Source organism: Sapajus apella, unplaced genomic scaffold (genome assembly GCF_009761245.1).
Source record: "Sapajus apella isolate SASKATOON/1434 unplaced genomic scaffold, GSC_monkey_1.0 scaffold32, whole genome shotgun sequence".
Taxonomy (NCBI): Eukaryota; Metazoa; Chordata; class Mammalia; order Primates; family Cebidae; genus Sapajus; species Sapajus apella.
The window spans coordinates 8,802,513-8,829,429 of record NW_022436972.1 but is presented as its reverse complement, the minus strand read 5'-3'; the positions used below and the strand labels follow the sequence as shown (position 1 = coordinate 8,829,429).

The window sequence follows — 26,917 nt, the reverse complement described above, 5'->3', positions numbered from 1 at the left end:
CTGCTGCAACATGAGCAATTTCTGCAAATGAAAAAGGCAACATGACCCAAGGTAGTTCATTGTTGTCTATGTTAACTTTCCAGAAGTCTTTGATTTTAGCTGAGGCCACTGGTATGAAGTTTAGAACATTTGTTTGATTATAAATCACTCAAAGAATATTTAGATACTGAGTTAACTGTATACAGCAAAAAAAGAAAGAAAGGCAACTTTTGAGCTTGGCTATAAAAACTTATATTTGGCTTATTCTTGGCATTGAACAACTTTATAATGACTTTCTACTTTCATATTTATAAAGGTTAAAAAAGTAATATTTTTTGCATAATAGTGGTATAAATTAATGATTTATGTTAATAAATGAGAAATATTGAAACCAAAGCTGTACTGATAAAATACGAACGTTGTAAATAAGCAGAAATATCATTTATACATTTTTGTGGAATTAAAGAATACTAAATTAGCATTTCTATACCAACCATTCATAAATATTTGAGGTGATTATGAAGAGGTCCAGTTTAAATCTAGATGTAAAAGTGAAAAAAAAAGGAGATACATCATGATGAAAATTCAAATAATTACACAATGTTAAGTACCTGTGCTTGTTGGTGAATTTATTTCTTGTCTGATGTTTCTACCTGGTTGGCTTCCAGTTTTTGTAGTCTCTCTCTGGGGTTCTAAGATATCACGATACTTGGAAACCATCAGAACCGAAATGAAGTAAACAACAGCCAGAGCTAAGAACTGTGCCTGCTTGCTGTCATCCTACGAAAAATGCAAAGACAGTGTTAACACTCAAACTTTTTGAAGTTTAAATTCTTAAAGCACTAGAAACTGCTCCTATTTCATTTTCTTTACGGAGGCAAAATATGATATATAACCTTTATGAAAATCTGCCATAACGTTTTTTAATAAGGATTATTTAACTATAAATATAAAACTCCCAAAATATATCATCTATAGGTTAGAATGTAATTTCCAAAAACTAGAATATTAAAATTCTGTTACATATGCCATAAAATTTTATTCTTTGTCCTTTTTTTGTCCATTATTATCTACTACTTACATAACAACATAGTATGTGTACTTATAAAATATGTAGATGGCACAAAGTTGAAAAGAATAATTTAATGTCCTGGATTTTTAAGATATCAAATTTTTATATACTATAACTGAATAAAATTAATAAGATAAAGCTACAACTGAAATACATATAAAATCATAGCATAACCAGAGCAAGAGACTATATGAATACAAAACAGAGGACAAATAAACAATGGGGGAGCATAAAACATGAATTTACACAAGCTAAATATGAGCCAGTAGTGTGATTATGGCAGTACAAGAAAAAGATAATTAAGTATTTGATTGCATCAACAGATAACATTGGACAAACCCTTCTAAACACTGCCTTAGGCAAAATTTCCTAAGAACTCAAAAGCAAATGCAACAAAAACAAAGATAAATAGGTAGGACTTAATTAAACTAAAGAGCTTCTGCAACAGCAAAAGGATCAGTCAGCAGAATAAACAGACAACTCAGAGAGGGAGAAAATCTTCACAATCTATACAACCAACAAAGGACTAATAGCCATTATCTACAAGGAACTCAAATTAGAAGAAAAAAAAAATCTCATCAAAAAGTGGGCTAAGGACATAACAGAAAATTCTCAGAAGAAGATATACAAATGTCCAACAAACATATGAAAAAATGCTCAATGTCACTATTAAAAATCAGAACCACAATGTGATACTACCTTACTCTTGCCAAGAATGGCCATAATAAAAAAAATAATAGATGTTAGCATGGATGTGGTGAAAAGGAAACGCTTCTACACTGCTGGTGGGAATATAAACTAGTACAACCGCTTTGGAAAACAATGTGGATATTTCTTAAAGAATTAAAACAATTATCATTTGATCCAGAAATCCCACTACTGAGTGTCTGCCGAGAGGAAAGGAAGTCATTATACGAAGAAGATACTTGCACATGCATGTTGAGAGCAGCACAATTTTCAATTACAAAAATGTGGAACCTGCCCAATGCCCATCAATCAATGAGTGCATAAAGAAACTGTGGTATATACTATGGAATACTACTCAGTCATAGAAAGTAAGGAAATAATGGCATTCACAGCAACCTGGATAGGATTGGAGACTATTATTCCAAGTGAAGTAACTCAGGAATGAAAAAACCTTCATGTGTTCTCATTCATAAGTGGAAGCTAAGCTATGATGCAAAGGCATAAGAATGATACAGTGGACTTGGGACTCAGAGGGAAAAGGGTGAGAAGTGGGTGAGGAATAAAAGACTACAAACTGGGTTCAGTGTATATTGCTCACGTGACGGGTGCACCAAAATCTCACAAATCGCCACTAAAGAACTTATCATGTATTCAAATACCACTGTTCCCCAAAAAAGCATGGAAATAAAACATTTTTAAAAAGAAATAATAGCCCACTATTCTGCACAGGAAACATGACCTCTAAAATAACGCCAATATTTCAGACTTCTCATTTCCAAACTCAAAGATAAAATGGAATTTTTCCAAAGCAGAACAGCAAATGGTAAAAGGTCTGAAAAAAACTGGCCAAGTCAGAAAGCAATGATAGTTGAAGCACTGGCTGTAGTCTGGTAGAGAGATAACTTCAAAATGAGTATGCTTTCCAAAAATCTAACAAGCTGGATATAATCTTGAGAGCTCCATTCAAAAAGCCTAGATAAACTTCTTTCAGGGAAATAATGGTAAGTATCAAGTCTAAATGATATGACCTCTAATACCACTAGAGTATATCTAAGAAATAAAATGTAAATCCTTATTAAGCTTCTTTTATAAGCTAGATAAAACTGATACTTTCAAACCAAAACTGAAAGCAGTTACTGTGGCCCATAGATAACAGGCAGAATAAGAAATAAGGAAAAAAAGCAATAAATTCTAGTAACTCGATTATCAGGCACTTTATATTTATTACTTCATCTAAGCACAATGCAAACAAGATTCATAATTTATGTGCATTTGTAGGCAAAAGCAAATAAGGCATATTAACTGATGATTTAATATTGTGAAACTGTCTGGCTAACGGGGAAAATGACCAAAGAGATAAAATCTCTTCTGAATTATTATTAATTTACTGTTTCATACATTGTGGGTGACAGCTTTTCTAAAGATACTTTTCTTACAAACTGTTTAAAATGCATATTCCTTGCATTACAATGCTGATAGGATAAACACAGAGAGAAGTGAGGAAATCAAATACCTAAACAGTTATTACAAAGGAAAATGAAGCGCAATCAGATTAACAAAAGATACTGACCAAGAATGGATTCACACATAGCTTAAGCTGTGACAGACCACAATACTTCTATTGCTACCACTAGAAACTCAGTATCAGGCTATCAGAAGGCATTCAATAAATATGTGTGAAATGAATGAATGAATGCCAACTACAGAGTGGCAGAGATGTAAATAACAGACACTAAACTGCTGTCACAGCTACATTACAACTTCCTTTATATATGGCATGAAAAGAGTTAGTGTGGTTTTTTTTTACATCTAGATCTCCAAGCCAACTGTGCTTCTTATTACCAGTTCTGTCTTTAGAAATGAAGCTCAATATACATAAAGGCTGAACAACTGGGGAATTACTAACTTTGGATACACATTAATTGACTTGCTCAGGTATTTTATTACTGAGAAGACATGAGCTACATAATGTTTCTTCTATCTGCTTTAGGTGTTGCCATGGTGTACCTTCAAAACAACATCAAGGTACTATAACTTGTGTTAATTGGGTTTATATTATGTATGAGGCACTAAATCCATATTATCATAAGTTTCAGAAACACTGAGACCACACAGCTGGTATAAGGTAGAGTCAGAATTCCAACCCAGACCTTTCCAAAGGATTCCCTTTTCATCACATATTTCACAGATACAACCACTGCTGGGTTATCCAACATATTTATAAAACATCCATGAATTTAAGGGAAATGATATAATCTACCATATAACCCAATTCAAAATTTACTAACAATTTAAACACAATGTCATCTTGAATAGAAGCCCCTTCTGCATGTCATATGTTATGGCTGACTGTGCCTTTGGAGATGAAGATGTGCTCCATGTTTTTATTCATTCATTCGTTAAAAGAAAATCCTTTTCACAACACAGTTTTTCATGATGACTATTCCCATTTTTAGATAAACTGTCAGTAAGAATGATATATTATTTCCAAGTCTAGATTAGAGTTTAGATTATGGTGAGTTTATACATTGTGGTTTTTATACTTTAATGTAGTATCCCTTTTAAAAACTACCTTCATTATTTATTAATTATAAAAACAATTTAGATTTATTATAGAAAATCTAAAAACACAGAAAAGCATAAAAGGATAAAGAAAAGAATAAAATCTGTTTACCTAGAGATAATCATTGGTAGAATACTGGTATATTTTTTCAGTCTTTTTTTAAAATAAAGATGCACATATATATGTACATACAATAAGAATACACAAATATTATGTATAATATTTGTGTAATAAATGTACTTTTACACGCTGTTGCTTTCTCTTTAAGTATATCATGATCATTTTCCCTTGTCATTAAATTTCCTTCAAAAATATAAGCTTAAAGGCTGAACAGCTTACTGCTAACTGACTAGACCAAGACTTTTTAGGCAAAAATTCTACTGTTAGATATTTATAATGTTGCTGATTTTCCTGTAGGTATCTCTGATGAAAACATTAAGTTAAACAAATTCAGACTAAAACTACTAATTTCTGTTGGTTCACTGGGGCATCAATATTTGTAAGAGTTTTAACCATATCGGCAAAGAGCTATTTGAAAGCTCAAACACCAGTGATATTTGACAGAGCAGGTTTCACTGCACCCAGGCAATGCTAGGTATTATCATTTAAAAATTTTTAGTTTATTTAATAGTGAACAATATGACTGCATTCTGTTGACAACTAAGGATACTGAATTTTTATCATGTTTGTTGCCTTGTGTTCGTCACCTATTTTTCTGTTGGTATGTTTGGAATTTTCCTAGTGTTTTATGATAATTAGTATATATTAAACATAGTGACAATTTTTCTATTGTACATTCTAACATACAGCATTATTTTATTTAACCTAATATATTTTAATCATTTTCTAATGTACAAAGCATGCCATTCAATTTGTTAAATATAAATTTCAAATATAAACTTTCTTCTACATTTCATATAGAATCATCAACTAAATAAGAATCAACTAAAATAAAAACAGAATTCAAAGTGGCTGGTTTATAATAACTATGTTAAGAAATGCTGTCAACATTAAATCTGATATGAAACACCATATATGTTTCTACGCAATTTATGGAAAGGCCAATTTTATATTTATTTACCTGCAGTAAGCGATCATAAGATTGGAGGGTTTCATGAAACCTCTTTAACCTGCCTATTCCCTTTAGCTTTATTAAGCTATCTTTCTCACTCAAATTCCCATTGATACCTGTATTTTTAAAGTACAGATTATTCTTTAATTGCCCCTCTTCCAAAAGTAACTGTCAGTAACACCTAATGAATTAATCTCTTTCATCCATAATGTAAGGAACATTAATAATAACAAAATGTTCATTACTTGGAAATGAGGCAAGGAGTACTAAGAGAGGGGTAGGTGATACAAGATAAAGTGAATTATAATTTCTTAGGGCCAGTCCTATTTTTAGTATGCAAGCAAATTACATCAAAATTTCAGAGCATTTTTTAAAAAGTAACATTATCAATAAGCTTTCAGAGACAGCTAAGGTTCAACCATTTTATAATGAGAAGTGTGCAATAAACCAACAATCCCAGATACTAGGGAATGTTATTTTAATATGCAGCTTTCTTATAAAACTTATTTCATACAAATGACAGTAGAAGGTTTATTTCAGGGAAACCAATCAGGGATAACTTACCACATCCCGAAAGACAACAGCACGAAGGCGACTGATATCAACATCCTGAAGAAGTCTATCAGGATCCTTTATAGGAGAAAGGTTACCTGGAACATTTTCCAATGGAGTCTTTAAAAAAAACAGAATTGTGAATAGACAATATATTACAGGAAATATATAGAAGTATCACTTCTTAATTCAGGCTAAAGTGGTCGCATCATTTATCTCCTCCTCTCTGAGTTAACATTTATTAACAATAATACTCTACTACAAGGCACATTTTCTGTTCTCTACTCATGTCATGGCTTCCATACTAGCATTCTTGTTTTTTATCAGCACAGTGACCACTATAGACTCATAAAGGCAGGTAAGATTATGGTAGAATAAACATTCATCTTGGACTTCAGAAGAGTTCCTGAGCCTCACTTTCTCTATCTCTAGTTAACAAATCTCTTTTGAGTCTCTGGATTCATTTATCCATCATGCTTTTATAATACATGAGATTGTTATATTACTATATAAGATTTTATATGTATAACTATTTTATAGCATAAATGAATTTATAACGCAGATTTTAAGATTAGAAATATTTTATTTTCTATATATTTCTCTAACCTTAACCTGATCCTTATAAAAACAACAAGATAGGAAAAGCTTGTGTTAATTGTTCCTTTTCACACAGTATAAAAATGAGGTCACATGAAGTTATAGGACTCACGCAAGTCCACAAAGGTTAGTGGCAAGAAACTTTCCTGTCACATTCAAAAATTACCCAATTTACTTACTGAAGTACCACATAAGAAATGTATAAACATGGGAAGGGGGGCGGGAAACCCACTACTCAGGTGCATTCATTGTTGTGAAATGTCAAATCTTCCCCCAGTATTTTTACACTTATCACTTCTTACCCATTTTTCACTGCCAAAGTTCTTGCCAGAGAAATACTGATTAGCTCAAGTAAATTACTACCAATTTCCTTCCCACTGGTCTTTTCTGTCCATATTCTACAATCAGTGAGATACCAGGCTTAAAAATCTTTAAGGACTTTCTATTAACCACGTTCTATTATCTACTTTATTTAGAATATCTACAAAATACTAAATAAATTGATTTTCTGAAGAGCTTACATCTCAAAGGTGTCTGAACTAAGTACACCGAGAACATATTAAGTGGCAAACTGCTAGACAGGGGAACAAATCAGTAAAAACTGAATGTTCAGTCCATGCCAGAAATCTAAGCATGTCAGTCTATTATCACTTTTTATCTAATTAATACAAACACTCTGTATATTAAGATTTTTATTCATTGTAAAGATTAGAAAACGGAGACACAGAAAGTTAAGAGATTTATCTCAGGTCACAAAACCAGTTAAGTTATAAAGCCAGAATACATACTCAGAACTGTCTGATTTTAGAGTTGTGCTCTTTTTACAAAGTACTCAAATGCTATAAATACTCTGAAGTTATAAGGATCTACAACACAGACACTGCCCTCAAGTGACTATCTGTCTACTATGTCTACACAAATGATATCAGGCATTATTGATGATCCATTTGTATTTAATTTCCCAAGCAAATAAGAGCACTATGGAGTCCTGTGGGCAGTAAATAATATACAGTCAAATTACAAATGTTCTGTGACAGTAGTGGAAAAGAAAAAAGCTACAATACTGCAAATAACCAACTAATAGGATAAATATGTGGTCAGTTGGCTTGCCATCTGCAGAAGTTTAAAGCCATAGAACTTTAAAGATTAATTAAACTTCTACTTCACACACCTTCACCTATTGAGCAGTTACTGTGTCAATATTAAACATGTAATTACAAATATAATGAGTGCTAACAGACATATGTAATTTTATGAAAACATCAAACAGAAGAAACTAACCTAGACTGACTAGGGTGCTAGTGAGGATGTCAACAACATTTTCCTCAGAAAATATAGCATTTAAGGTAACCTAGTAGTTGCATAGATTTTAGTTGGATAAAAAATAAGAATAAATATTTCATGGAAAGGAAATTATATAAAAGTCTGAGAAGTTAAGGGAGAAAGCTTCTTCTGATGAACTGAATGAAATCTATGGTATGACTAAAACAGCACAAGCCAGAGTAACGGGATAACAGCTGATGCTGGAGAAGCAAGAAAGGATCAGGCACAGAACCTAGAAAGGCATGTTCATGAAACTGGATGTGACACCAAAAGCCAGTTAAGCATATGATAAAGAGGGCTAATTTAGAATGAAAATTAATGGTATATCTCAAAATATTCATTCACTGAATGGGCATTCAATTAGTTTTGGTAGACTATTATACCTACTCATTAAAAATGAGCATTACTCATACATTAAACTCTGTGAAAATATGTGACTATTAAAAACAGAAATAACAGTTTTTTAGTGCTAATTATGATATAATATTTCTAAGAAATTTATCAAGTAGAAATTGACAGTATCTTCATTTAATAACCAAAACACATAAATCTCAGAGAAGTTAATTGATCTTGGTAACACAATTGCGAAGCAGTCCAGAACTGCCTAATGACAATGCCCTTGTTCTCTATCACTGAGCAGTACCATGGCATTTTGTTCTCATAAATTTAAAAAAGAGTTTTTTCAGGTAAATTATATTTGATCAGAAAAAATAATGTTTACTTACTTTTGAAGCTGCTGTGGCAGTCACACTTTGGGGAACTTCCTGAGGTTTACTGCTTCCATGTGAAGATTTATTTCCCCGGTCTCTCTGTCTTTGCCGACATTCTAAACAGTTTCTCACAGCAACACAACAAACTATTTTAAAATTCAAAAACATATTGTTAATATAAATTGTTGACTTTTGTGTCCTGGAAAAGTTGCTAGTTTGTTACTTTTTCCCTTTCTTTCCCCTTGCTTCATAAATTATTACTCTTAAAATCAACTAGATCAGTAATTTTTAAAATTATGAAATACAGTAATCAAAGTACCTACAAAATACACATGCAGTTAAAAAATAAAACAAAGTACCCATATACCACTAAGCAGCTGAAGAAACAAAACATTACCAGGGTCTTTGAAACCCCTAATGTATCCTTCCTTATTCTGTTACCCTCTGAACTTCACAGTTCTGAATTTATGGATCAATAATTTTTTTAAAACATAAAAAAGTTTCACTGCCACACAGATACAAGGTGAACAACATGGGTTAACAGTGTTTAAATAGGGACATTTGTTCACCTCAAGAAGCAGTAAGATTGGGATAGTTTATTTTAACCTTCCAGCATTAAGTATATCTAACATGTTTGTGGGGTAAGACACTACCCTCAGCATTAGTTTTTCAAATGTGGATTCATAAACAGATTTGCATTAAAATCACTTCAATGACAAATGTTAGTCTTACTGATTTTGAAAGAATTCCAAGTACATTTTACTCTTGATTTCAAATTATAAACCATTAAAGATGACCAGTTCTGTGACACCTCCAGTGTGAAGACACAATTTTTTTTAAATTTAGTAATTCTGATGAATTATAAAAATAATCTCTATATGTCAATATAATCTCTATATTATATAATGAATTTACATAATCAATTTTTTTACGTGGTATGTAAAAAATTTTTTTACGTGGTACCATAGGGATTTATGAAACTGATCTGTAGGTAATTACTTGACATGCACTATTGTTCTAACAGACTTACCTAATCTTAGGCACTGTTGCATTTTGTTCTAACAGACTTACCTAATCTTAGGCACTGCCGCATTAAACCTCCAGAAGACATGTTTTTTTCAGCTTCAATCTCACTAAAATTTAGAGAGCTTGCAAATACAAGCACATCAACCATAGCCATCAGCCGGCTGAGGAAAGTTACTGCTGTCTCAGCTGACATGCCTTGTGTCACTTCAATATTTTCCAATTCCGTCTTTAAAAAAGTAGAAGATTTAAGTCTTGTTTAAAATTTGGAAATTTGGAAATATAATACATATGCATATTTACTACAGGTGAGCATAATTTAATACATTTATCATGTTTTACAAACAAAATAAATGAACAACTAATTCCATATAATCACCAGAGCTGGTTACCAAATTTGGTTACTTTACCTATCAATAATCCTTGAATAAAGGAAAAGCCCATTTTAAAATCAACATTAGCTTTAAATGTCTTTAGTTATAAAAATGACATTCTAAACTTAAGATGATTTCACAAAGATACTTAGAGAGAACTATATATATGTACTTATACTAATTGTTTTATTTTATAATGTATAAAGATTTTAAATTGATATTTCTTTCCTAAAATCTTCATTCCCAATAATAAAAAGGTAGGCTTTAATTTTTATTTCCTATAAATGTATGATGAATAATAGGGAAAATATATGATAATTTAACTTAGGATCAAAATGAGATGGCTATCAATTTAGAATAACAATTTCTTATCCATTTTAGAATAAACTGAAACAACTAGGTACTTTACATATACGATAAAACTCTAGGGTAAAAATAATCAAGATCACTAACTCATCTGCAGATATTTAATTCGTGACTTATAAAACACTAGTAATAAAACCATAGCATTCTAGATTGGAAAACTGTACTTTCACTAAAATATTGTCTACAATAAAATCTAATTTTCTGATTTCAGAGGGAATATTACAACCTATCATGTTTCTTAACATATATAACTTTGTAGTCTTTTAAGCAATGTTAACATTTCTTACTTTATTTTGCCCCATGGACTACATAGCACGTTAATTATTTTTGTTCCTTATGATTAGCCCTCATTTTATCAGTGGCTCAAGGAACCAAGGAAGGGAATGCTTTATAAGTAAAAAATAATATTGTTGAAATTTTCTGAAATGGAAACACTAGCCATACCATTAACATTACCTCTTAACCAGATGATAAATTCAACTATGAGGTTAGCTTATATAATAAGTATCTACTCCTATTTAATGTTCCGTTTTGACATTGTTTATAGCCATCTTTATACCTAAACTTCTCCTTGCTTGGAAGAAGCAGGAGCATTAACATGGAAACGTGAGCAGAAAACATTCAAAAAAGAACTCAAAATACTCAAAACATTTCTTGTGCACAAAGTGGGCAATAAAAATGATAGGTGACTACTGCAAGCATGTAACTAAACTCAGTTTTAAATGCCATATAAAATGTAACTATTCCTCCTTCCATTTAACAAAATAAGGGTAAAACCACTCTCTCTAAAATGAGCCTGGAAAGAGACAGAAATTTGTTTTCAGTTGTTACATTATGCCAATTCAGTACACATGGCATAAAGAAATAATTCATTACTTGGATTTTAAAATGCAGATTCTTTACTTCTTAGCACTTCATTAATACACAGCATAATTTTATAATATCAATTAAAAATCCATGACCATGACATCATAGTTCATAAGAAAAAGCAAAAAATTCACTTTAAATCTGTTTTCAATTTAAAATGTTCTATAAAGGAATGATGAACTTGGCCATTTCTTAGGTCTATCAAATACTGTAAATAATTTTTCAAATGTTAGGATTTAGAATATCTGTATCTGTGTTCTCAAAGAAATTCTTCATCATCTTGAATCACTGAAATTGCAAGACAGCTATCTCACTTTATGCATTATATAATGGTTTTATTTTGAGTGTTTTGACCTGTTAAACTATGCTTTCATTTTAAAATGAGTGAATTATAAATAGAATTATTAAGGTGTCCATATAATCCACCAAAGCGTTTTTTTGACTCAAAAATAAAATTTTAAAGTAAAAGACATTTTCAACACAGAAGTCTAAAAGAGAATTTGTATCCATTTTATATAAATTTAATTTAAAAAATAATTAAATATGTATGTAAGCATCATAAGATACAGCTAAATAAATAAAGATCACTCTCATACAATTACTAAATCTTAAAATAATATATTTCATCCAATTTACTTTCCTTAAAACCAATTAAAATCTGATTGTACATATGACTGTGACACCATTGTGTTCATTATGATAGTTTAATCTAGAAATTATTGTGCATAATAAAATAGTGATACATCAATGCATTGGGAAAATAATTCTTTCAATGACTCTTTTAAATGTACAAAAGATAGGTCTAATGTTAAAGATGATATGGAAACTCAAAATATAACCAAGTCAAAAATTTCATAAATAAGTAAAAACAAAACTTGAAACTGAAAAGCTGAAAATTACTACAAAAGTAATACTAACCTTAGAACCCTGGACATGCATTAGACAAAACAGACGACAGACCAAAAAAGTACAAGAAAAGGAAATTATTAAATTAAATGAAAATACAATGTAAAATTGAAACACAAAATAATATATTTTAAAATTATATTTGATTATTTTATTAAAAGCAAATTCTCAGAAGAGATTTTCATTTTATCAATTACATATGATCAAGGTTAAATATCAAATATTTAGACTTCAATTTATTTTTATTGTAGTAACTCTGCCCAAATAATAAATATAAGTATAGTTCGTATTACAAATAATGCATACTCCATTTTATAAAACAAATATCTTTTCCTATAATTAATGCAATATTTTAATAAATAAGCTAATATAATGCCTCTGCAAAATCTCTACTTCAATTCTGGTTTAGGCAGAAATGACTCAGGGAAATGAACTATTTATACCAATCTCTAGAATTTTCTATAAGGAAATAATGTAATTTGTATTCTCAAATATACAGAATCCTTCCCATAGTTCAAAATTCCCAGAAGTTATTAAATAATAAAATATTTGAGAGATTATAACTTATAAACCACTTTCCCATGGTAGAAATTAACTTGATATAATAAATGAGGCCTGAATATAAACTAAGGTAATTAAATAGATATTTTACTAAGTTTAAAGTTCTTATTAAGTTAATAATTATATTCAGCATATTCAAATATTAGATAGGATTAAGTATCACAATAAAAATCATCAACTATTCTAATTTTTGACAAGTACATATGAGTATAAATTGTAAGACATGATATTTTCATGGTACATTGTGTAGAAAAACATATAAAAGCATCTTGATAATACTAAATTAAGATCAGTCCTATGAGATAAACAAAAGAACAGCAAAACCAACATTATTAGTAATTTTTCCAAATCTATTTATGATATATTTTGATAATAAAAATAAACTAAAATTAAGACTTTGTCATTTTTGTACAGAAAAGAAAAAGCAGCTCTTCTTTCTTATCATTATGAAACTACTAGGAGTCAGAAATGTCAGTCTCTACCATTTTTCTGAAACAGAGAAAATTAAGCCACTGAATTAAACTCTGTAATATTCAGTGTTCTGGATGGCTGACCAAAGCGGTCAACTTGAAATCACAAAGTGTGCAATCTGTGGTTGATCCAGGTCCTTTGCTTTTGTTTTTCTTCTCCAATTCTTTGCTTTTATTCATGACCAACTTAAACAATACAGTAGAGAATAAGTGAGAGGAGTCAACTAACTAGTCACAGAAATATTAACTAAAAAACTCATCATCAACAACAAAAACAACGCTGTTTTCCCAAACCAAAGATCGGCCAAACTGCATACTAAGAGGTCTATTTTTTCCCCCTCAAGCACTACAGTTAAAACTATTGGTCTAACTCGGAGATTTGAAGCTATTTTTGTAATTTATTTTCTGTGCTATATATGAATTTAAGTAATCTAGGGAAAACTGAAACTCCCATAAAGTGCAGCTTCTTCAAGGGTACTAAGTTCCAGGTACTCAAACTATCATTATAAACAATACATATATTCTTTTTTTCTTAAGTTCCATTAAGATATTTTCCTCCCAACTAAGATTAAACAGTTCAAAATTTTCTTCCATGATGATGATACTACAACAGCAGTACATAAATGTTATCTCTAGTATAAATTATTATACCTATGTAAGCTTCTGGAGCAGAAAAGAGACCAGTTCAATGCCAATCCCATAGAAACAGCAGCCAAAAAATATTTGTTTATGTATCGTCTATGGCTGCTTTTGTACTTTTGCAGCAGAGTTGAGTGGCTGTGACAGATAGCCATATTGCCCTAAAATATTTGCCCTAAATGAAACCTAAAATATTTCCTATCTGGCCCCATACAAAAAAGTTTTCCAACTACTGCTGTAAACCATTATTATTCCTATTTATTCATAAAATGTGTATCTGCATATAATAAGAATATTCTGAAAAATTATATATGTAAACAAAATTACCAGATCACTCAAACATTAGTTTCAAATATTTCCGTCTCTCTTCATTTATCTAGTATTAAAATTCTAAAAGCATCTCAAGACAAAGTTTCCCTTCTGTAATCTTCACGGTTGCCAATGTTTCCTTTTTTTGCTTATTCCTTCCAAAATTCTCTTATGACTTTTTACATTTTAAATTTAAATATAAAAAGTCCAAATATTCAAGTCTAATTTATTCTTTATTGAACTTCCTCTTTCCTAACTTTTTCCCTTTGCTACATTACAACTTCTAGCAAGAATACTACACAACACAGTACTATAAAAACAACATGCAGCAGTCAGCACCAATCATAGTTCTACCAGATACGAAATGGGAGAAAGGTTCGGCTATTTCTCTTAACGAAGCAATTCATTCAAAGAACAGAAAATCAGGTATGAGGTACAACCAGGCATAGGTCCAAACAATTAATGGGCCAAAATAACAAAAATATAGAAGTTGAGAAAATAAACAAAGGTGTCCATAATTGAATGAATTACCAAGTTTGTTGAGACAGTCTACGTAATAAATAATTTTAAATTCCAAACTATAGTAGTCAAAATTGAATTGTAATCATTTTGGAAGCCAACCTTAAAGCGTCAGTATCTATACTGTACAATTATCATAAAATAAATAAGCACATTTGACTGGTGCAATAGTATACATGTTATAATTTCATTAACTTAATATCCTATCTTAATAAAGATCTTTTGACTATAAAATGTGGAAAGCTATTCAGCAATGTGAATATTTTAAACCTATACAAATTTTAGTAACTTACTGCTAATCTGTTTATTTTATATAAGAAGCATTTTTTGTTCCGTAAAAAATTTAAAAACATTCAGTATTACATTTCAAAGTGAATTTCAACACAACCTTTTAAAATTTATTTATAACAAATGATAATTTATAAGACATAAAATATCATTTACGTGATCAAGAAAAATGCCACAAGGAAAGCATTGATGTATTCAGTATTTACTATATTAAAAAAAAAAAAAATGTTGGCCAGACACGGTGGCCCATGCCTGTAATCCCTGCACTTTGGGAGGCCAAGACAGGCACGTCATCTGAGGTCAGGAATTTGAGACCAGCCTGGCCAACATGGCAAAACCCTATCTCTATTAAAAACACAAAAATTAGCTGGTGTGGTGGTGCATGCCTGTAATCCCAGCTACTCAGGAGGCTTAGGCAGGAGAATTGCTTGAACCCAGGAGGCAGAAGCTGCAGTAAGGTGAGATTGCCCTGCTGTACTCCGGCCTGGGTCACTGTCTCAAAAAAAAAAAAAAAGAAGAAGAAAAGAAAAATGTTCTCTATGTCTCACTATTAGAAAGCATTTTAAAAATCATACATAAATCTCAATTAACCAGAATTTGGTATAAATCATCAGAGGAAAAGAGAGATTAAAGAGTGGTGTATGAATACTTGGACTCTTCACATCCCATCAACCATTTATACTATTCTTCTTAGCTCTATTTCCTTGGTTTAGCTGCTAATTTGATTAAGACCCTACTGGTGACTTGCTCTATTGCATTGCTCCTTCCAAACTTGGCATGTTTCCCTCTGTGGACTTCTTGAGCAAATTCATGAATAAAATAAAAGAGTAAGGCCTGGGGAAAGTGTGTGAGGATATAGCCTGTGGCTGCTAATACTGAAGTTTCAATGTTGCTCTGGTGGTGGTGGTGGTGGTGGTGGTGGCATTGACAAAAGGAGAGTAAGAAAAAGAGTCGGGCCAGGCAACTTTGGGAGGCCAAGGCGGGTGAATCACAAGGTCAGGAGTTTGAGACCAGCCTCAACAACATGGTGAAACCTATCTCTTCTAAAAATACAAAAACTTCTGAGTGGTGGCGTGCACCTGTAATCCCAGCTACTAGGGAGGCTGAGGCAGGAGAATCACTTGAATCCAGAAGGGAGAGGTTGCAGTGAGCCAAGATGGCACCATTGCACTCAGCCTGGGTGACAGTGCATGACTCCATCCCAAAAAGGAAGGAAGGAAGGAAGGAAGGAAGGAAGGGAGGAAGGGAGGGAGGGAGGGAGGGAGGAAGGGAGGGAGGGAGGGAGGGAGGGAGGGAGGGAGGGAGGGAAAGAAAAAGTCATGTACAAAAAGCTTGTTAATGATGAAATAAACTTGGAGATCAACTTGGAAACACTGTCTTACCAACTAGTAGACATCTTAGTAAAATGACACATTTCCCTCTGGCAAAGGTTTACTTTTTGAGCTTAAGGATGAGTTTCGAATACGGCAATAAGAATATGCGTAATATGAGTAGCATAGTTCTATATTCTTTCCCATCTGAGCAAGTAGCTATGGAGTCTGCTTTGGTATGAATCAAAGATTTTGTTTTTAATAACAAAGTTAACATTGACCTATTATATTTTAAATGACATACATAATATTAAATGCCTTTAAAATGTATTATATTAACACATTTCAATGTTTTCTATGGAAACAAATCAAGACAAGGCTAGATTTTGTAAAACAAATGTTGGATCAGTAAATAAATGAAAATGTTAAATAACAAGGATTTTAAGAGTTTATTATACCATAGATTTGAAGAGATATGTAATATCTCTGATTAAGAATACAATACTTTTCTGATGATGAAGTATTCATCAGAATTACCAGAGAAATATTTTCATAACCACACATACCTGAAACCCAACGATAAATAAAAAAGGTGGAAATAGAAATTTAAATGGTTAAAAAGTTCCCTAAAAAGTACAGGTCTGGTTAAAATCTGCAGCACAGAACACCACTGAAATGCTCAAGTTATGTAGTTATAACATATAACCACTAGATGGAGGCAAAGTACTTACAGTTGGTGATGTAGCAGCAGAGAGCAAAGGTAAAATTCCTCCACAAGCAATGATGATGTTGTCTACCATTTGGGAAATGAGGTGAATTGTGTTATGTACAAAAATAATATTTTCATTGCTATTGACAAAATCCATTACAGACTTTGTGGAATGGCTAAAATACAGAAAAACAACAGAAATGAGTATGTATTTTGCTTACTTTAAATGAGAAGCTTAGACAATTTACTTGGAATAACAAGTGAAAAAGTACAGAATTTTAGGAGCTAGACATATTTAAAATGGAATTATTACAAAATAAAGCAATTTATAATTGAAATAACATATGCCAAAAACTAAGCATTCATCTCCACAGGGTTTTATCTAAGTATATTAACTTTTTTTTATTGCTTGAAAAATATAGTACTAGATTCTAAGACATGTGACTGAGTCAATAAATTTGGCTAAAAATATTATTTTTGCCAAATCTGAACTTTTTTGGTTGAAAGGTAAAACGTTTTAAATATAAAAAGTGTATCTAATGTTAAAAATAATATGGAAACTCAAAATATAACCAATTCAAAATTTTCATAAATAAGGACAAATAAAATTTGAAACTGAAAACCTAAAAATTTAACTATAAGTTCTATTTTGTAGGCAGTTTCAATTTGTCACATAACCAATGACTGCAGCCCAACCTTTGACAAGTCACATTGAAAATGTATACCGTTAAAGAAGTGACATGATAGGGAATATAAATAAATCAATGCATTTTATTGAATAAAAAAAGAAATAAAATCTCAAAGTACGTTGGTAGTAGAGTGTTCCGATACAAAACACACAATGTAGATGTCAAAAAATTATACTGCTTTCATTTGGTATCAGTCAAAAATATAAAAATATATAAACTTTTTTTTCTTTTTGAGACAGGATCTCTTCTGCCGTCCAGGCTAGAGTGCAGTGGTGGGATCATGGTTCACTGTAGCCTCAACCTCCCTGGGCCAAGGTGATTCCTGAGTAGCTGGGACTACAGGCTGACACCACCATGCCTAGCTAAGTTTTACAGAAACAGGGTCTTGCCATGTTGCTCAGGCTGGTCTCGAACTTCTGAGCTCAAGCCATCCTTCAGCCTTGGCCTCCCAAAGTGATGGGATTACAGGCATGAGCCACTAAACCTGGCCTGAACTGTTTTTTAATGGTGAAAAAAATTAAGAGGGAAAAAAAAGAAACTACTCCATGGCCAAAATTAAGTCAATAATGCTCACCTTTTTAGAGCTGTGAATTATTATCTATCACTGTATATCGAAAATTTCAAGATGTTTCTACCTGTCCTAAAAATAAAGTGTTACCTTTAAAAAATTTAAATTACATTAAATTCTTCTTGGGTAATTTCATGAGAGCCCATCAAAGAAAACAAAACACAGAGTAGGTGGATGGAAAAAAAGCTGAGTATCACTCACTTGGAGGCTACTCATATTATAATTATTAAATTCCATTATTTATCTCTGTACATTGGTCTTCATGTTAACAGTAATGTATTTCATGGTACTTTGGTTTCCTCAGTTACCATCTCTAGGTAATTTATCATATAACAATTAGCAATGAAAAGATATGAGTAGTCTAAGAACAAATTGATGAAATAAAAGTAAAATCTTTCTATGGCAGACTTTATTGACTCCACAACACTTACAACTTTTTCTTTGCTAACACACATTCTAAATTTTGTTCTATTACTGAGCTTGATTGGGTATAGAAAAGATTAGCCTTAACCTAGTTACTAGTTAATTAACCAGTATTAGTCCTTATAGGCCAACTATTATAATCCCATTTTCTTGTGCTGACAATTGATTTCAAAAGAGGATGGGATCATTCTGGCTGATGAGACAAAAGGGGGGAATTTCTTGAGGGGATTCTTTTAAAAAGAAGAAAAGAGAGGAAAAAGAAGAGAAAGAGGAGAGAGAAGAAGAGTCAGAGGAAAAATGGGAGGAAGAGGAAGGAAGAAGAGTCTCTGCCTTTTAAGGGGGCAAGTTTCTTATGCTGAATTGACATTGGGAGCTGAAGCAGCCACCTTAAATCCTAAAAGGAAAATGAAGCCGACACTCCTAAGAATGTTGTGCTAGATCATTAAGTTGCCCTTGTTACTTATATTCATCAACTTCCTAATTGTATTCATGCCGATGTAAATGATATGCTCTCATAATTAGTTGCATGTTTACTATTAAAAAATAAAATTGAAAATTTAGCAAAACAATGGTTTATTTTATGTGATTTGCTGTCTTTAAGTTACTATCTCTGAACCGATATCCACTAACTGCTTAAATACTACAGGCTCTAAATACACATCACAGAGTGATTTTAAACTCTAAACAATATATATATACATATGATCACTAATAAATTTAGTAATTGGTACGAATTTAAATAGTAAAAAATAAAAATGTGGAAATTCCTTTACTCAAGGGAGATTTTTGGTTTTGTCAAGCCTCTTTAAAATAGAATAGGCAATGGCAGATTTTAAATATTTGCTTTTAATTCATAAAAAAGAAATATTTCTACCTCCTCCAAACATGCACATCGGTTTCTAATGCAAACAGCAAATCAGTGAGAAGCCGCTGGTGCATTGGAGACCATTTAAACTCAGGAATACGAAACATTGTAGTCCGTGGACCTGGGCTAAACTGTCGTCGCTGTTCCTCAGTCATTGGCATTCCTCGAAATCCTAAGTCAACTCGGAGATCTCGGTCTTGTTGGGTGATAGACCGACCCTGCACAGCCTGAAGAAGGAAAAGGTGAACTTTTGTGGAATACAAAAGAAGTGCCTTATTTCAAAATGAAACTGTGAGCGAAGTAAATAATGCTTTAATGCTTTTGCATATGACTTTAGCAGGCTAATATATATCACATATATTATTCACCTGGTAATTCTTTGTACAGGAAACTTTTGGGGCTGAAGTCTCCATTATTGCTTTTAGTTTACTATTGCAGAGACTAGACAAGATAATCAAATACCTAAAGTTAACACCAAAGTTCACATTGAAAGCCAGGCCCTCTTTACCCCATTAAGGGTCTTTAAATTAGACCACATCACTTCCTTACTGAAGTGAGCATATACAAAGTGAAGTATACTGGATATATGTCATCAACTAATTGTAACTAAAGCACAAGATTAGAAACAGTATTACTTGAACAGTTTCAAGTTAACTTTAAAGTCTATTTCACTTACAATACTTCAATTCAAAAACACAAATGCATTTGATAAGTTAGAAAACAAACCAGAAAAATGTCTATAAACTCCAAATGAAAAACAGACAACTCTAGCGTTCAACAGGCAAGCCTATTGTTCAATAAACAATGCACGATGTTTTCCTTTATTTTACATCTGTACCTAATTCAGTATTCTCATCCTTTGCCAATTATCACTTCAGTGCAACTGCCACAGAAATAGAAATTGGCAGTTGGAGAAAAAATAAAAATACCTTCCCCACACACATAATATTATTGAGAATTCTTATTGAAGTACAAAGACACAGAAAGGCATGGTTTACTCTTCACAGTATAACCCTAATGGAAACACATTCAATGTATCTTCAATGACATTAAAAGGCAAGTGGGACACCCAGAGGACAACAAAACCCAAGTCATTAACGATAAAAGTATTCTGATTTCTTACATTCTTAACCATAAGGTATTATTTAGCCTAGAAAATAAAGTAGTCATAGCTCAAAGCTCAATAATTAAAATCTGTATCAGAAAACATCACGTTTTTAGCTTTACTCCAGTGAGGTGAAAACTGAAGCGCTAACATTTCCTAACAACCAGACCTAAGGGTCTTTAATTGTCTATAACATATTCCTATTCAAGATGTTGCATAGAAAATTCTCACTTCTAATAATTCTATTTTTTCTCAGCCATATTACCTACCTCACAGGGTTGTTGTGAGGATTAAATCTGAAAACATATAGCACAGTGCCCGGAACATAGCAGGCACTTGATAAATAACAGTTCCCTTTTCCCTTCCCCTTCATTTATCAGTTCAATATGGGCTCCAAGTCCTCTTTTCTATACTCCACAGAACAGTGTTGGGCCTGAAGCTTAAAAGGTTAAAATTAATCGAGTATACAGAATGAAGATCTTCAGTACAAAATGTGTAAATGTAGGCACAGAGTCATAAAATGTTGGAACTGGTAGAGACCTTAAAGGTCATTCTTTAGTGCAACCTCTTGTACTATATAAGGAAACTTAGGCCCAGAGAGGTTGAGCAAAGTTACACAGAAGAATGTGGCAGAGTTGAAATTATTATTGAGATATATTTAATTTCTTATATACATAAAATTATACTACACTATTTAGTTCCATAAATTACTATTATAGTATGATTGAATACAAACATGAAGTAATTGGTAAGAAATTACTCTGCTTTGGTGCTAACAACTCTTATCTACGCAATGCATTTTTGTTTATTTCTAGAACTCATGTAATAGAGCTTACTTGTGTCGTAGTAGTTGTCTGGATTTTTCGGATTTCTTTTCCTGATTCTTTGCCGTCATCAGACCTCTCAGTATCTGAAATTATACTTCCTGCATCAATATTTGGTACAATTTTGCTACTAGAAGACTCAGTTTCCAGAGTTGTAGCAGTCATTTCAGCATACTCCAGCCCCTTAGTTGATGACGCTAAGTCTCTTTCAGAAACACTGCTCATTCCATCTGAAGTTGTGTGGATTTTGAACTCTTTTTCTTCTATTATACTGGATGTACAAGTTAAGTCTACACTACCGGTCATGTGAGCAAGCAATCCAAGATCATCACTAACACCAAGATGTACTTGTGTGTCCTGAATATTTGGAATAATGTGATTGCTAGAAAGTTCGGGAAGCAGTTTTTCCTCCTGTTTGGGTATTTTATCAAAGAGAAATGATGTGCTACTATTGGGAAGTTCTTCTTTCTCATCTGCTAATGTTATCAATGGACCATTATCCTTTTCTTCATTTTTTTTAATGATACCAACACCTCCATGTACATTGTTCTGGAGTTTCTCGACAGCAGCACTATATACATTATCCAGTAGAGATTCAACCTCCACAAGGGCACCATTCTCTCCACCTACTAAAGTCTCCGGTGATAAATCCATATCATCGAGCTTTACTTCTGTTGCCTCCACTTTCTCTGCTTTTATATCTACTAAAAGATCATGTACTTCCACATGTACTCCACTTCCTGGTCTATCTGAATTTCCAAGAATATCATCTGACACTTTTGTTGACATAAGTAAGTCTCGGGTATCTGTGCTGACAGGGTAATCGGTCTCACTTTCTGGGCTCTGGCTTTGTGAAAGATCTTCTATCTCTCGAATTTCCATTCCACCTTTTGCTCCTGTTGTCTGTGATGAAAGGCCAGAAATGGTGCTCACATTCCCTTTCTTTCCTTTTTTAATGTTTTCCTCCTCTTGTCTTTGATATTCTTCATACATTTTGGCTAGATATTCCTTATGAGCTTCGTAAGTGACCTTAGGAATAAGTAAAGAAAACATTAAGGCATTTTGTACATATAAAAAATAATAATAAATAATACAAATTAAATTGTGGAAATAGCAAAAATACCTTGGAATGCCAGAAATTTTAAGATTTCAAAGCTGGCCCTTGTTAATCCTAAAGCAAGTGCTTAGTTTCATTAAGTAACTGGAAATAATCACCAAATACAGCTATATATGATTTATTACATGAATTGCCCAAAAATCACACAGATAAGCCAGCAATATATTTTCTTTTAGGCCAAGTATTTCAATGTTACCCAAACCTAAGATGCCAGGTAACTTCCACACATTTATGTAAGTGTAAACAGAGAATTAGCAGCTAAAAATATACAATATCCAAAGTACTACTACTACGTCGGTTTTCACCATCTATTGCTCATATGTGCACCTGTCACAACAACGGAAATTTTAAAACCTCACATATATCATTAAATATATAAATTTACAAAGTGTTAAAACATCACAGTTTTATCCTTATATGTGCTACTTTGAATTTGTTACTTTACTTCGGCTTCTACATTAATAATCAGGATAAATATTTTTTGCACAAAGACCTGCAATGTCTTTTTCTTTGCTATTTTCAAATTTGTTAAAACAATGATAAATGTGAGGTGTCAATATATTACAAAATATAAATTTGTAACAGAAATAAAAGCTTTTCTAATATTTTTTAAAGTTCACAGCATTCTTCTTATAAACATGGGTACTATTAATTTATATTTAAATAAGTTAATGGAATTTTAGATTGGGGGTAACCATCCTTTAAAGAATACTTCATAATACAAAAATCTCTTAAATTTTACAGAATAAGAAAGCAAGTCCCAAAAGTGGGGGCTGGCAATCTTGGCCCATGGGACAGATCTGCTTATCATCTCTTTCAGTGAAAAAAGCTTTATTCAAACAAAGCCATGATCATTCATTTACATTATATATTGCTTTTCACACTGAATGGCAGAGTTGAGTAGCTGCATCAGAAGCTCTATAGCCCACAAAGCCTATAATATTTACTATCTATCCGTTTAAACATTTTTTCTAACTCATGTTCAGAAAGACTAAATGAGTGTCCTAAAATCATAAAACTCAATATGGCACAGACTAAATTAAAAGCCATACTCTGACACCCAGGCTTCTTCTATGGCAGTTCATGATGAGAAATCTGTAACTCTGAATTTTCAAAATCTAATGTGTATATACTTGTACACTTTAATTCACTATTTGATTTTACCAAAGATCAAATAATACTGAAAATATAGACACACAGATTTTTAAGATTAAAAATAAAGACAAGACAATGCAATTAAAATACCACGAAACTCAAACACTTTAAATGTATTTATGAATCACTTGGAAATAAAAAAAAAATCTTACTACTTAAAAAATGTCTTAAAAAGTATATTTCAGAAACTATTTCAGGAAATATTATTCTAAGAACCAGTTAAAAGAGCAAGTGGCTCAGATTAAAGTTCTCAGATTTGCTATAAAACAGATGTAGGACAGCTTTGGGTATAAAACTCATAATTTATAAATTTTGGGTTTGAATTAATTCATCTGTAAGACATTTTTAAGTTCTAACGGTCTATGAACAGTGAGGGGAAAAAAAATACAAAACTAAGATACAGCAATCTGTCAAAATCTAAGATGCCCACAAGATGGCACCAGATGCGTATTTGTAGCCATTTAATACACTGCTTTAACTCTGAAGATATTAAAATGTTAAATCCCGTGTTACCTTGGAATGGGCTATTGAAAGAGTATCCACCCAGACTCTCCAGCCTCCCCATTCATATTTTATTGCATGATACAAAAGAATCCGGAAGATATTGTAGACCATTTCAGTAATCTTCTGTTCCTCAGAATTTTTAGGATTGATATAGCCAAGAGAAAACATCCAATCCTGCCACACTGAACACTGCAATAAGCATCTACAGAGAAAAAAAATTAGATCTCATTAAAAATACCCAAATTAAGTCAGAATTTACTATTTTGAAATTTTGATAAAGTCGTGAAAATATGATCTGATCTGGCCTCAATAAAGCAAGGTACAGTCATGCTGCACATTCTATATTTTATACCTGGAATGACTTTCTTTTATTTTTCTACCTGAAAAAATCCTAATTATCATTCAAAATCACTTTCCTAACTTTCACAGTCAGTTTTACTTACTGATTCTCTACTTTCTTACCACCTTTGTCACTCACAATGTACTTAACACATTATATATTAATCATTGCTTTATGGTTTTATTTTCCACTGGAATATACTCAGACTGTGTACTAATACTACCTTGTGTAGCACAGGGTCTTACACTGCACACAACAGGCACTCAATCAATATATGTTAAATTATAGACTCAAGCAATGACTACCACAGAATTCATGGCCTCAGAGTCTACCCCATATTCTAGCTAACTAGCTTAAAAACATACAACAGGCTGGGCGCAGTGGCTCACAACTGTAATCCCAGCACTTTGAGAGGCAGAGGCAGGTGGATCACGAGGTCAGGAGTTTAAGACGATCCTGGCTAGCACAGTGAAACCCCGTCTCTACTAAAAATACAGAAATTAGCAGGGCGTGATGGCACATGCCTATAGTCCCAGCTACTGGGAAGGCTGAGGCAGGAGGCTGCAACCAGGAGGCAGAGGCTGCAGTGAGCTGAGACTGCATCTTTGCACTCCAGCCTGGGCAACAAAGACTCCGTATCAAAACAAACAAACAAACAAACAAACAACAACAGCAAAACAAAATGTATAATCATCAGCCATAAGGAAAAAGGGGTGGTAAGCATAGATGAATATGGACAAATCCAACACAATTACAACTGAAAGTTCTATAGGCGATAGGTACCACTAAAAGGAATATTAAATTTTAAATAAGAGTTTGTTTATATGTACATTCATATCTACAAGTAAAATATAACATCCCTATAATTAAATAAAAATAAATAAAAGTATACTGAATACAGATTATGTCAAAGAAACATAAAATGCCTTTTCTGATGATTAAAAGTATTTAGCATTATGGAAAATATTTGAAATGAATTGAAAATTAAAAAGAGAGGAAATATTAATTTTGGAACAAAGTTTTGTTATAGTATCCAAACTGCTTACCTTCTATTTTCACGGCTGTTACTGAAAAGTTTTATCATATCAGACAAAAATAAACGACGAACTTCCATCAGCTCTGCACTGGGTGTAGAGTTTTTTAACAAAGTTGCCACCACTTTAAGAATCACTGTAAACAAAGAAAAAGGACTTGAAGATTTGTGACCATATCGTATCTTCAACTCACCTTCAAATAAATAGCACTATAATAGGTGAGTTAAAACTGTCTTGAACTAGGTAAACACCATAATAATCTAAGGGATTAGGAAAAATTTTGCTTTAGTCTCTGTTGCCATGTGCCTACCACAATACAATAAAGAACTGCGAGTTGCTCACTTGGATTCTGAATTTTCACTGTAGAATCTGGCTCTGGATGTGGTTTGTGTACAACTTGAGTACATACTTGCTCTGTCAAGATCTGAAAGATGAAGAATTTGAACTTCATTTAGAAAACAGTTTAAATCATAATTGCAAAATATAGATATACAAAGAACTGCAAAAAAAAGAAAAAAAAAAGGCAATTCAGTCCAAATCAAAAGAACAATTCTTCTAAAGGGATTTTTTCGAGATAGAGTTTCACTCTTATTGCCCTGGCTGGAGTACAATTGTGTGATCTTGGCTTACTTCAACCTCTGCCTCACAAGTTCAAGTGATTCTCCTGTCTTAGCCTCCCAAATAGTTGGGATTATAGGCATGCACGACCACACCCAGCTAATTTTTTGTATTTAGTAGAGAGGGGGTTTCACCATGTTGATCAGGCTGGTCTCGAACTCCTGATCTCAGGTGATCCACCCACCCTGACCTCCCAAAGTGCTGGGATTACAGGCGTGAGCCACTGTGCCCAGCCCTAAAGGAACTTTTAAATGAATTCCACATACTTCTAAACTCTAACTCTGTTTTCACCAAATTTTACTGATTATTTATAGATACAAAACCAGAACCAGTATCTATAGAAAGAAAGATTAATTAGGAAATTCATGAATTTATTATTTGAAATACCTTTTCAGTGTTCATAAAATTATCTACTTTTTTTTTTTTTTTTAAGAAACAGAATCTCAATATGGCACCCAGGCTGGACTGCAGTGTCACAATCATGGCTCACTGCAGCCTCCAACTCCTAGACTCAAGTGATTCTCCTGCCTCAGTCTCCCAAGTAGCTGGGACTACAGGTTCATGCCACCACATGCAGCTAATTATTTGTTTAATATTTTTGTAAAGATGGGGTCTCACTTTATTGCCCAGGCTGGTCTTGAACTCCTGGGCTCATGTGATCCTTCTGCTTCAGCTTCTCAAAGTGCTGGGATTAAACGCATAAGCCACCACACCTGGCCCGGACTTCAATAAGTGTGACAAGGGAAAGTTTTTCCTAACAATGTGGTTTGTTGTTATTT

At 32.5% G+C, this 26,917-nt stretch overlaps 1 protein-coding gene across 15 annotated transcripts in view; it reads right to left on the bottom strand.

The window, feature by feature from the left end:
- Positions 1–26,917, bottom strand: part of NBEA (neurobeachin) — a 713,110-nt gene that overhangs the window by 482,683 nt on the left and 203,510 nt on the right. For 12 of the 15 annotated variants that reach the window (XM_032294855.1, XM_032294857.1, XM_032294861.1 and 9 more), the window contains 11 exons: positions 25,863–25,944; positions 25,533–25,656; positions 24,156–24,348; positions 21,383–22,399; positions 19,451–19,668; positions 16,919–17,072; positions 12,104–12,112; positions 9,627–9,807; positions 8,571–8,701; positions 5,938–6,045; positions 591–759 (listed from right to left, as the gene is read on the bottom strand). In XM_032294855.1, the coding sequence (XP_032150746.1) occupies positions 591–759; positions 5,938–6,045; positions 8,571–8,701; positions 9,627–9,807; positions 12,104–12,112; positions 16,919–17,072; positions 19,451–19,668; positions 21,383–22,399; positions 24,156–24,348; positions 25,533–25,656; positions 25,863–25,944 (2,386 nt within the window). The remainder of the gene's footprint in view (positions 1–590; positions 760–5,937; positions 6,046–8,570; positions 8,702–9,626; positions 9,808–12,103; positions 12,113–16,918; positions 17,073–19,450; positions 19,669–21,382; positions 22,400–24,155; positions 24,349–25,532; positions 25,657–25,862; positions 25,945–26,917) is intronic. The other 3 variants (XM_032294856.1, XM_032294871.1, XM_032294867.1) reach the window with 1 other exon arrangement.